The sequence below is a fragment of the Anabrus simplex genome, chromosome 3 (genome assembly GCF_040414725.1).
Source record: "Anabrus simplex isolate iqAnaSimp1 chromosome 3, ASM4041472v1, whole genome shotgun sequence".
Classification (NCBI taxonomy): domain Eukaryota; kingdom Metazoa; phylum Arthropoda; class Insecta; order Orthoptera; family Tettigoniidae; genus Anabrus; species Anabrus simplex.
In genome coordinates, this window is record NC_090267.1 from 232502019 (window position 1) to 232515103 (window position 13085).

The 13085-nt window shown below is 38.7% G+C and overlaps 1 protein-coding gene across 1 annotated transcript in view; it reads left to right on the top strand.

Moving 5' to 3' along the window:
- Nucleotides 1-13085, top strand: part of Epg5 (ectopic P-granules autophagy protein 5) — a 540178-nt gene that overhangs the window by 456601 nt on the left and 70492 nt on the right. The window contains exon 29 of the mRNA XM_067143866.2: nucleotides 4149-4357. Coding sequence (XP_066999967.2) covers nucleotides 4149-4357 — 209 coding nt within the window. The remainder of the gene's footprint in view (nucleotides 1-4148; nucleotides 4358-13085) is intronic.

Below are 13085 nucleotides of genomic sequence, written 5' to 3' on the forward strand. Positions count from 1 at the left end.
ATTTTTCCTGCCTGAAATATGAGTGTGATTCCGCAATCATGACCGCATATCTCCTTGTCCTCCTCCTTTTATGTCCAGTCTTTTGGTACAGCCTGCTTTTCCCAATTTCATTCGTTTGACAGCAGTTTCTACTTCTTATATCGTGATTTTTACTGTCAGATTCTGTGTCCTCACATTCTACCTCATATCATCTAATCTACACCCCTTCTCACATTGAGGAGTTCATCAAAGTAATCCTTCCATCTTTTCCTTATCTCCTCTGTTTGTCATATTATCTACTTCTTTTCCTTTCACCTGCTTTGTGCAGACACTTTCTTTTTTTCTTTCTTCTTACAAGTCCATATAGCATCCTTTTACTGCTATACATATATTCTTACCTAAGTCCTTCCCAGCTTTTCTGCACTTACTACATTCTTGCAACTTCTTTTCACTTCCAGATATTTTCTTCTGTTTTATCCCTGTTCCATAATTGCCATGCTTTCTTATTTTTAATTGTTCCCCTTACCCTCTTATTCTGCCATGGAGTCTCTTTATCATTCATTCTTTCAGCTATTCTACCACAAACACACTCTGCACAGCTTACAAATGCCTTCTTGAACATGTCTCATTCCACTTCTGCACTCTCCACTTCATTTCTGGGTATGTGTTATTTCAATTAATTTTGGAATTTTTCTTTTACTTCCACATCTTTTAATTTCCATACTTTTATTTTTGTATTTCTTTCATTTTCACCATTTTTCTACTTTTTTTTTTAATACCATTACTCGATGGTCTCCATCAAAGGCTACTTCTGGCAAGGCTGTTATATCTAACAGCTATATATGATTTGTTCTTTCCACCAAGAAGAAACTAATTACTATCTTTAGCCTTCTGTTTCCTCATCCATATCTTGTAGTCTTTCTATTATTTGTCTTCTTGAACCACGTATTGCCCACTTTTCACCAATTTCTTACAGAAAAATCCACAAATTTGTCTCTATTCATTCTTCTTTCCATATATATAAGGTCCAGTTACTTGACCCTTTCCTTTTCTGTCACGCCTTACCATTGCATTGAAGTCTTCCACGACATTCAATTCCACATCCTTTATTTCTCTCTCCAGTCTCTCCAGGAATTTGCCCATATCATCATCTTTGTATCCGGTCTGGGGTGCATACATTAGGATGAAATCCTTTACTCCATTCTCTGTTGTTAACTATCTATGTATTTATGTAGTCCATTTTATCTACATACTCAACTAAGATCATGTAGGTTCTTATCCCTACTCCATTCTTTGCCTTATGTCCTCCACTCCAGTAGAAAGTGTATTCCTTCCTCAACTTCTTCTTTCCTTTTCTTCTCCACTTATCCTCACTCAATCCCATCATAGCTATATTTTCCTTCTCCTTAAAATCAGTCACCTCTTCTGACTTTCTAGTCCGTGACACAAGGTTGATTATTGCCACCTTTATAATATCCTCTACTGGTCACCCACTTCTCACAGTACCCCCCAGCATAAAAACAGCATGTCTCTTCTGGGGAACACCCTAGCCTTTTCCAAGGCTGATTTAAAAGTGCCATTTTCGTTTTAGGCTGTTATTACAATGGGGTTGCCACTACCAAAGGCATTTTAAAGCTACTACAAGTAGGTAATCGGGGCTCTCCTAACATGGAGTACTGACGCCTTTTGCAACTGCCCCTAACCTGGGATCAGATGCTTTTGGGTTCCAGTGTCCTTTCCTACACTGAGAGAATCGTCACCCTACCTAAGGAAACTCATATGCCCGATCCTGTTTGTCACCTTAGGGGGATCAGGTTATTTACCACCACCTGACACTTGGCGCTGAGACGCTGGCTGTACGGTCTACTCATTACCGTAGTAGGGTAACCAGCCAGACAGTACATCCCGAAGAGATGGTAAGTACAGAACGAAAATTGCCCACCAGACACCAGAGGAATCTGAACTCACAACCCGAGCCTCCAGGGACGGCAGTTAGTAGTATTAACCATTCTGCTACAGAGGCGGGCAACTAGTGATAAATAACATCACACAATTTGCTGTATTTATCAAATTAATACCAAATAACTAAAACACCTAAAAATTTGAGAGTTATGGCTGGCAGTACTGATTATCTTGACCTTGGAGTTTACTCTAGCAGTACAAACATTGCAGAATAAATATCAAGCTAAAAATTTGTGTGTTAAAATAAGCTCATTAATTGTCTGAATAAAAACCAGTGTACCTGTATGTTTCTCTTCACTGTTTTAATTGGAAGATGTACCAGCAGACATATCTTTGCAGATGAAGTCGATGTCTCTGCATAAAACAAATAGTCCACACCATGCTTGCCTTAAATTGTACACATGTGATGCCATTTGTTTTTGCCACATCTTTCCCTTTCATTTGCAACATTTCATGCGATGCAGCATTGCCGTAATTTCTCAGTTCCACTACATTATCAAACACTTCTTTCTTGACTTCGGGATATTTCCTGCATTTTGGGCCACAAAACAATCGATACATGGACTTTTGTTCATTCTTTCCGAGCCCTCCAATAGTGAATTTTGGTTCTACACCACTCTCTCTTCTTGAGCACTTCACATATTTTTTTCTTTTTTCCCCCCTGTAAAATAACAATTTTAAGTTTAAACTCGTATTCTTTTTCCCATTTTGAAATTCACTTACACCACATTTGAATCACTGCCTTGAGAGACTGATTGCTGCTATTTCTTTCCTTATTTCTGCTCCTGCTCATAGGGAGACATGAGTAGCATATAGAGTCATTGGAAGGGATGGTTAATGAGCTTGGATTTTTTGTGTGCAACAATATTTACACAATTCTTGGAATCCTCGAAACATGCTCTTCAGTTGTAAAGGAGTTCTACTTTCTTATTGTAAGATGTGAGAAAAATTAAATTCAGAAAATGTGTCTGAACAAACCTGGTGGGGGGATTATGTAAGTACGGTATGCAATTTATTTCAAATCCTTAGTTTTTATGCTCAAGTCTTGTTATCATTTACTAGTGATGTATGAAATAGATCAGTGGTATTCAAACGTTTTAGTTGGTGTACCCCCAAAATCCGGTTGGTTTACCTTCGCACCCTCGAAGTGTAAGTATATTGCGATTATATCAGAAATAACAAATGATTGTTGCTGGATGCCAAATAATATTAACTACTTTAATCATCACCTTCATCATATTCCATACCTTGTCCTGCTTGCTCGGGTCCCTATATGCCCTGAGGCATGAAACAGTTGTGGCTGGGTATTTAAGGTTTGCATGCCGGGTATTTAAGGTTTGCATGCACTTCCTGACATCACGAGATTTGCAACTGTAAATTCCACTGGAGCAACTCCAGGAATCAAACCACAGCTGCCAGGATGACAGTCAAGCAGATAAGTCACTACATCACCTTGTTGTCCAATAACAAGAATGTACTGTATTATTGTATATATGAATGTAGTACAGAAATATTTAAAATGGTTATATTTGAATCAGCCTTGTCAATACACTTATTAATGAAAGAAAATTATTTATTCAACCAGACATGTTTCAGGAATTCAATCATTCCCTTCATATATAATACAATATATATAATCGTTGTTAGGCAAAGGAAACTTCGTGACTCCTTCAGAGTAAGCTTTACAGAAGAAGTCCAAAACTGAGCAGTCAGCAATGGCTGTGGAACTCTTCCTGGCATTTTCATTGCTTAATGATAGCCCAATTATTTGACCAGTGGAGTCTTCTGTTTCCTTTTCAGGCAACATGGCAAGCCTTAAAACAAGAGCAATGCAGCCTAAGTAAGCATTTGTACTTACCAAACTGGTACAAACTGACACAGAGTCGGAAAGGGGATTCTGTGTAGTAGTAGAGAGAAACGCAATCAAAACAAGATTTTATTGAGAATAGTCAGGCTTAACTCTTTTCTGATCAGATCACTGAAAATAGTTAAAAGCTACGATAATTTTACGTATCCCTTTAGACGACGCTACGTACCCCTAGTGGTACGCATGCCACACTTTGAATACCACTGAAATAGATTGCAAAGGAACCTTCAAGTCATATCTTTTCCTGGGTTAGATGGTTTTTAAACACTACATAAGGAAGCTGACAAGCCTCCTCATCAGACTATTTCTGAAATTCATTTCAATTTTTTTTTGCTTCTAGGTTACTTCAAGTTGTTGCTGCCTATGTTCCTACTGCCACTCACTTCCATTCAACAACTTTGAAGAAACGACAGATGTTTGTTCGAGCTTGTGTGAAACTACTATTGTCTTGCGCCAGCAGATATAAGGCATTACTGACAAAGAAAGAAATAGCGTTCCGCTCGGCAGTCCATAAGCTACTGGATGATGTAGATCCTGTGGTGGTTGCCAGTAAGTTGTGTACAACCTTTTGCTTGAAGTAATGATTTTCATAGTGAAGATGCATAGATCATTTCATTAAAGCTTCATATAAGACATGTTTCTCATGAAGTTGTCTATGCCATAATGTACTGATGCAACTGATACAACACATAAAAAAGAGTTTCTAAATCAGAATTCTTCCAAGTCCAAAGGTCCAAACGAAATAAAATCTCATAGAACCACAAAAAATAATTTCAAAAAGAATGAATTAAGAAATTTCAATCAATTCCCATTGCTGTCTTAACCCGTTAAGTGGGGAGATCATAAACGAGGAACTCCTGCATAGTGGGGAATCATTTTCAGTAATTTTTTTCTTAAAAAAAATAGTTTTTGCCAACCTACACCCGCTTAAATATTATATTGTGTTAAAATTAGCATAAAATAATACGTTGCAGTGTAAATTGTCTTATAATTGCCTTATTATTTACAATTAAAATGTTTTTTCAATTCATCCAGTGTCAGTGCAAAAATTGCATATGTGCCATTTCATATTTACTCCGATTTGGAGTATTATTTGTATTGCTTATATTAATTCAACGTTGAAATGCATAACACACAAATAAAAAAGTATCATATACTCTAAATAATACAGACACATTCACTCAAATATCACATTTTCCTGAAATAAAATAGAAAAATGGGCTCACCACATCGGCCTATAACTTGCCATTGAAGAGGGCAGCGAGTAATCCATGAGTTCACAATTTTGTCACCACATTACACAAAATTACACTACACTGTTCAACACTATTTACACTAATTATTTACACTCAATAGCTATAACAAGTGACTGGAGAAAAAAATTGAAAAGAACTATTTCAGGATGGTCACTGATAGTTGCCGACATGCAGATTGTACAGCGTTTACCAAGTGTAGACTACAGTCTTCTCAGATTCCCCGAGTATGGAACCTGAGACTCGCTGGCATATTTGCAATGCTCGTATTTCAACTGTATGGTATAGCCTGAAGCAAGGAGAGGGGCACAAGGCGACATTGCATACTACACAACAGTACTTTCGCCACACAAACAACGCATCTCTTATTTGCGTGCAGTCTTGATTTCGAGGCTGGATTGAAATCTGGAAAATGCCTTCCCGAGAATTGAATTGACAAGTCAACGGGTGCAGGTCTCACTGATCTAATTGGCAAGGCTGCGTTAGGGGTAGCGTTCGCATACTTCTGAAATAGTTTCTGCACAATTTGAATACGAAACTCCAGCTGAGTGAATTTACCACTATGTTTCTTGTATATCACAAAAGCATTGAACACTGTTATATCCAGTAAGTGTCTAAAAATCTTGTGGTAATATTTCTTCATTCTTTTTCTCGCCATACTGTATGGCACGATACATTGGTCCAATAAGTCCACCCCTCCCATTGAGTCATTGTACTCAATACATACAACCGGCTTCTCTTTGGTTTCTCCTTTCTTGTTTAGAACAGTGCGCATTTCCGCATCGTGAATACTACTCAGCATGCAGACGTCTCTCTTGTCTTTCCACTTCAAGGCCATGAGTTTGTTTTTATAGGCAAAAGCCACCTCCCCTTTTTTCAGCTTTTTCCCCACGACATCCTTCGGAAGATTTTTTCTGTTAGATTTTACAGTGCCGACAGCGTCTGTCTGAAACTCATTGAGCTGATCGCCGGGCTACTGTAATAATTGTCTAGAGGTATGAGATATCCCTTATTTAGAAGAGGTTCGGCTAGAGCAAACACTATTTTCGAGGGCTTGGTATACTGAGAAATATTTACCCCACAAACCTCATTTACTAGCTCAGTTTCCATGCCTGTGTACCACAGGATATTTCACACATATCCTGTTTTAGCCTCACATAATTTAAAAAATTCCATCCCAAAACCAGCTTTCTTCTTCGGAATGTACATTTTCCACCCCAAGCAACCTTTCCAAAGAAGTAAACTTTCGTCAATTGTTAGACGATCATCTGGTAAATAGGACATTTTGAATTTTGATACAAGAATGTCTAGAACTGGCTTCACTTTGTAGAGTTTTGGGGATACTTGCTGATCGTAAGCCTCATTATCTGAGAAATGTAAAAATTTCAGTAGAAGGAAGAAACGTTTCTCGGACATGGTCTCATAAAACACGGGCGTAGCAAACAACCTATAACGTGAAAAATAATGAGATAGCTTCGGCTTTTGAATTATACCCTAAAGAAGAAAGATCCCAAATAAAAGTTTTATTTCTTCCTTGTTAGTAGGAACCCAATCCCTCTCCCTGCTTCTCCTTTTCATTTTAGCTGTTCCTATAGTAGCTTGTATTGACTGCTGAGCGTATAGATTAGTTTGCTCTGCAATAAGTTCGCACAGTTCATTGTCAATGAAATGCTCAAATATTTCGCCCGGTTCTTTTTTATTTAAAAGTTCGCTCTGAATTCCACTTTGGTATGTAGCTGGAAATCGGGCTCTCCTACATCCCCTTACATCCCAGTCATTAGGTGGAGTAGGAGGCAAATCGCTCTCACTTTCTGACTCATTACTCTCATCAGAGCTCGAACTCGACACCTGTCCACAGCATCTAGGCAACAGGCCTACTCCGACGGAAGCACTCGTGCTCGGAGCATCTAATAGCGGGATAGTTTCACCATTACTTCTAAACTAGAATCACTGCAACTATCTTACTCACTGAGCTCGAGAATATTCCGTATATCATCACTCGGAAGATCTACAATTCTTTTGGACATGTTGACTACAAATAGGAAATGCTACATGAAGAATTAAAACAATAAATCACAAGATAAATTTATATACCAACAAAACAACTTATGAGAGCTGAAAACATTCACACCGAGACACGAAATACTACGCTCCTCGCGGCACACTGACTGAGCTTCTCGCCAAGCGCCACATAGCTTGTTCTTGTGCTTCGCAGCTATGTAGCGGATAATAAGGGGATTCCTAGACGAGAACTGCTTAGATACACGAAGGTGAAAAAATTCTGTCAGATGGCAGCACCTCTCGGAACATACAGAGAAAGTTTCAAACCTACCGCTTGTTTCATAACGCAGATAAAAAATAAAAACTTTCCGCGCTTCACATGACGCACGCCCACCATCGGGCTCGCTCCAGCTGCGTCACCTGAAGCGAGCCCCACTCTACGGGTTAATACTGCCACATCCTCCACCTCACAAACTCAGGCTACACTCGAAAACTGACAATCATTTCACAGGTTTTGCCACATGCTACGTAATTTTGATGTCATTCACTGTAGGAATGTCGATATGCATCCACTTTCTTTTTTTTTTTGGGTATCGCTGATTTAGGTAGCTGTCCACACCAGCCATCTGCCAACAGACTCCCCATACACTTTCAGTTCAACCACATAAAGACATGAGTTCCGTCGACTGCAATCCCAGTATTGGACCGTTGCGACCATATAATGTAGTGCAGCATCCAGACAGGTACAGTAGTATGCCCACCAGATGGACATAAAATTTGCAGCAACTGCAACAGGTATGCAACAGAAAAGGGGAATAGAACAGGCAAGCCCAGCATCCAACAATTCTGAAGGGTTTTGACGAAGACAAACGATGATATCCAAGAATGGTTTTTTTATTTATTTTGTTACAATAATGAAACGAGCATCTCCCAACTGGTGGCTCAGTAAGTGCTCATTGAGAGTCTCCCTCCCACAGTTGGGATACTGGTAAATCCAGAGCATCGGGCGAGTTGGCCGTGCAATTAGGGGCGCGCGGCTGTCAGCTTGCATCCAGGAGATAGTGGGTTTGAATCCCACTGTCAGCAGCCCTGAAGATGGTTTTCCGTGGTTTCCCATTTTCACACCAGGCAAATGCTGGGGCTGTACCTTACTTAAGGCCATGGCTGCTTCCTTCCAACTCCTAGGCCTTTCCTATCCCAACGTTGCCATAGGACCTATCTGTGTTAGTGTAACGTAAAGCCACTAGCAAAAGCAAAAAAAAAAAAAGGACAGGCACTATTTTATTAATTTAGAAAAAGGACCAAGGATAAAACATGGAAGTCTACAGGAGTTTACCCCAGAGCCTTAAGTTTACAGGTACAATTTCCTAAGTCGTGACCATAAAAACATAACCTAATCATTACCACACAAAATCCATTACATTAAAAAATACCTAAAGAGGATACCTAATATAATCACAAATCACAATTACAGTTCCTATTCCTTAAGTTACTAATACTAATCATACACAAAGGCTTATATACACAGGGTAACATATACAGTATGTGGGCTGGCCAGACATAAATTAATACAGACATTTCTCACAACTAAGACATAAATAGTCACAGATAGAGGATTGCACAATACCAATAACTAGGGTACCTTTATCTGCGATAAATGCACTCTACTGATCCTCTTCCTTTTAGGAACACTTAACAATAAAGATACGGGGGTAAGAAATTTAAAAATTGTGCAGGCACCTTGAAATCTGGGGACTAACTTACTAATAACATGGTCTGCAGCACTACTGACAGGATGAGTTTTAACAAAAACTTGGTCACACATGGACAGATTGTGCATCTTTCACCCGTGATTGTAGTTACGTTGAACTTTAGCGTAATAAACCTTCAAAATCGTACGCGCACAATGCCATATGGCACGGATCGTTTCTGGGTTGGCAACATCAGGAAGGAGATCAATAATGGACCAATGTTTCAAAAGTGGAGTGGGGGTTTGCTTGTGGCTCTCATGGACAGCAGTATTAAAGCAAAAGACAACCAGTTCAGTTATGAATCCCACTTAGAGTGGTCAGCAGAGTGATAGGCAATAAGAACAGATCTAAGATTTCGATTAACTCTTTCGGCATAATTAGGCCTTGGATAATACGGGGAAGAAGCCTCCGTGGCTCAGGCGGCAGCACATCGGTCTTTCACTGCTGGATACCATGGTTCAAATTCCGGTCACTCCATGTGAGATTTATGCTTGACAAAGCGGGGGCAGGACAGGTATTTCTCTGGGTACGCCGGTTTTCCCTGTCATATTTCATTCCAGCAACACTCTCCAATATCATTTCATTTCATTAATCATTCATTAATCATTGCCCCAGAGGAGTGCGACAGGCTTCGGCAGCCGGCACATTTCCCATCCTCACTGCTAGACGGGGGCTTCCTTCATTCCATTCTTGACTTGGTCGAATGACTGGAAACAAGCTGTGGATTTTCATTTTCAAAATATGGGGTAGTAGTTACATGAGAAATTGACAAATCAAAACAGCAGTTAGGAAACTGAACAGGGGTAAAAACTTTGGCATTGTCGCTCACTAAGAATTGACAAGGTCCAAAGGAAACAAAGATATGTTTCAAACAAGAGATGGTAGTATTAGCATTAGCCATTCGAGTGGGAACACCCACATAAAATGTGAGAAAGTGTCAACACACACGAGTATGAAACGTTGACCTCGGGAAAGGACCAATGTAATCTATGAATAATCTCTCTATAGGATGAGAAGCTTGCTCAGATGATAACTGACCTAGGTAGATATTAGGTACAGATTTACTATTGCATTAGCCGTACGAGTTGCAAACAGCAACATAAAACGCGAGAAAGCGGCCACACACACGAGTATGTAATGTTGGTCGGTCCGTGACCTTGTAAAAGGACCAATGTAGTCAATGCCTAATCTCTCCATAGGACGAGAAGCTTGCTCAGATGACAACAGACCTAAGCAGGTATTAGTTGCAGGTTTACTAATGTTACAAGTTTTGCAAGATTTGACAAGAGTATGGATTTTACCGTCCATGGATTTCCAAATTAAATGTTTACGGGGTTGCTCTCTAGTTTTGAAAACACCAAGATAACCACCAACTGGGGATTCATGAAAATATTTTAAAAGAGCAGGAACTAGGTTAGACTGAATAACAATTTTTGGGTCTCTTCTACCGTGAGCAGGACACCATAGCACACCATTCTTAAGAACATAAGGTTTAACATGTTCACCAGATTTAATCCTGTCAATAATAGCCTTCAATTTAGCATCATCCTCCTGATGTTTGGAAATATCTTTGAAAAGAAAAGGCAAGTTAGTTAGAACTACATTCACAATGGCTGAAACTTGGTTAGGAGAGGGATCTGATTGAGGGTTAGAACTACCTGGATAGAACATTCTACTGAGGCTATCAGCTACATTTTCAGTGCCACGAATGTGACTAGCTTCAAACTGAAATGCTGAGATGCATACTGCCCAATGCGCAAGATGACTGGTATGTCTTGGTTTGGCTAATACCCGACTCAAGGCCTGATTATCACTTTCAAGATCAAAGGGAAGATGTTCAAGATACATTCTGAACCATTCTAAAGAAAAAACAACAGGTAAGGCTTCTAAGTAATCAATAGAATACTTCCACTTAGCACGATTTAGACTACACGCAGCATAAGAAATGGGACGATGTCCACCTTCAAATTCCTGAAGAACACCAGATATACCTGTTGAAGTGGCATCTGTTTGGAGAATGAATCATTTGGAAAAATGTGGCATTACCAGAACAGGAGCATTACATAAAGCAGATTTCAAATCATAAAAGGCTTCAATTTGGGCATCACCCCACATGAATTTGGCATCCTTTCTTCTCAAGACATTTAATGGAGCTATTCTTTCAGCAAAATTGGGGATGAAATTATGAAAGAAATTGACTATACCAATGAATCTAGCTACAGCTTTGACATCTTTAGGGGTAGGAAAATTTTGAATAGCAGAAGTATGAGATTGATTAATGGAGACACCTTCCTTTGACACAAAATGCCGCAAGAATAACATTTGGTGTTGGGCGAAAGTAACCTTGCTAACCTCAAGGGATAGGCCTGCTTTACGCAGTCTTTCAAGGACTTCATTGAGATGGATAAGGTGCTCTTCAAATGTTTAACTGAAAATTATCAAGTCATCAAGGTAATTGTACACAAACTTGAATTTAATGTCTGACAGAATATTATCTAGTAGACGAGTAAGGACAGCTGTTCCAGTACTCATGCCAAATGGGAGTCTTTCAAATTCATGGAGGTTCCAATCAGCGGCAAAAGCCGTGGGGTGCTTGGATTCCTAAGCAAGAGGTATCTGATAATATGCATGATTCAAATATGAAGTAGTAAAAATTTTGGCATTAGCAAACCAAGAAGAACAAGACTGAAGATTGGGAAGAGGAACAGACTGAAGGTCTACTGTACTTTCTTGTAATCCGGTAATCAAGGACAGCCAAAAACCACTTTGCGGTTTAGGAACAAGAAACATGGGAGAAGAATAAGCAGATTTAGAGGGACGTATTACACCGTCAGTAAGCATTTGTTCTTTAATGGTCTTCATTTTAGGTGTAAACAGGCGATACGAAGGAGAATGAACAAGGATGTTATCATTCCCTTCAATTTCGCACTCTAAAACATTACACCCTACTTGTCAGTAAATCCATCAAGAAATTTAGCGCAGTTTTCTGAGTTAGTTGGCCTGATTATCAGGCAAATGATCAAAATCAAAAGCTTTGGGTTCACCAGTATCTTCAAGAATAGCATTGACATGATAAGGAAGAATAGGGGAGCAAGTACACAACTTATAGATTCTTATGGAAAATTTAAAATGTAATTCATTGAGCTGCAGATCTAAAATCATACCAGTTTAAGCAATAAAATTTGCACCTGAAATGAATGGACAAGATAAATCTTTGGAAACTAGTACAGGCATTTTTCATGTAAAAGCCTGGATTCTGATTTTGACATTTAGAGATCGTACAATATTCAGAGGGTTAGAATTAGCCGTGTGTGGCAAGTTAAAGATTCCAATTTCAGCAGAGGTAACTTACAAACAGTTTTCATGGAATTATACCAATTCTCACTCATCAGTGTGATGCACCTTCCTGAATCTACCAATGCACATACAGGCTCATTATTTACCTCTAAGCATATGTGAGGTAATTTACAAGGAGGAATATCAGAAATGCTACAAGATTGTGGAGAATTTTCATTAGGTTCAGACTGGGACGTAACATCAGCTTCAGAATTAGGCAAATCATCCTTTAACATACAGTTACAATAAACAAAATTTGAACCAATCATTTGAGATTAATCACAAGAATTGGCAGTTAGTCATTTAGAATTACTATTGCCAGGATGCCCAGGTCCAGAAGAATTACGAGGGCACTGCCTGGAGTAATGCCTATTCGATCCACAGTGTTGACAAGAATTACTGGTGGATGAAATTCTACCCACATCGGGTTTTGAATTGCCTAAGTACCCAATCTTGACACAAGTGCAATGAACAGGTATAACTTGAAAGCAATATTCTCTCATCCATGGGTAACTAATGCAGATATCAAGCTTGAATTATTATTATTATTATTATTATTATTATTATTATTATTATTATTATTATTATTATTATTATTATTATTATTATTACTTGTATGGCTATGAAGTGATGTACATCATGTACATCCATTTAGTATTAGTATTATTATTATTTACGCAGTTGAATGATTGTATTGTGTGTGAGGTAAAATCGTGTACATAGACATTTATATCAGTTCTGTTAATATAAATACCTGTAAATTAATATTATAATTTATTCTTACCTGTATATGAATTGTAATCCATAGTTGTGATACACATTGTAACTTCCAGAATGGTAATAGGCACGAGAACGATTGAGAATATTCCAACCATTATAATCTGTGTATTATGCACTCTCGAGTTGTCGAGAAGATATATTTTTGTAAGGTAACAC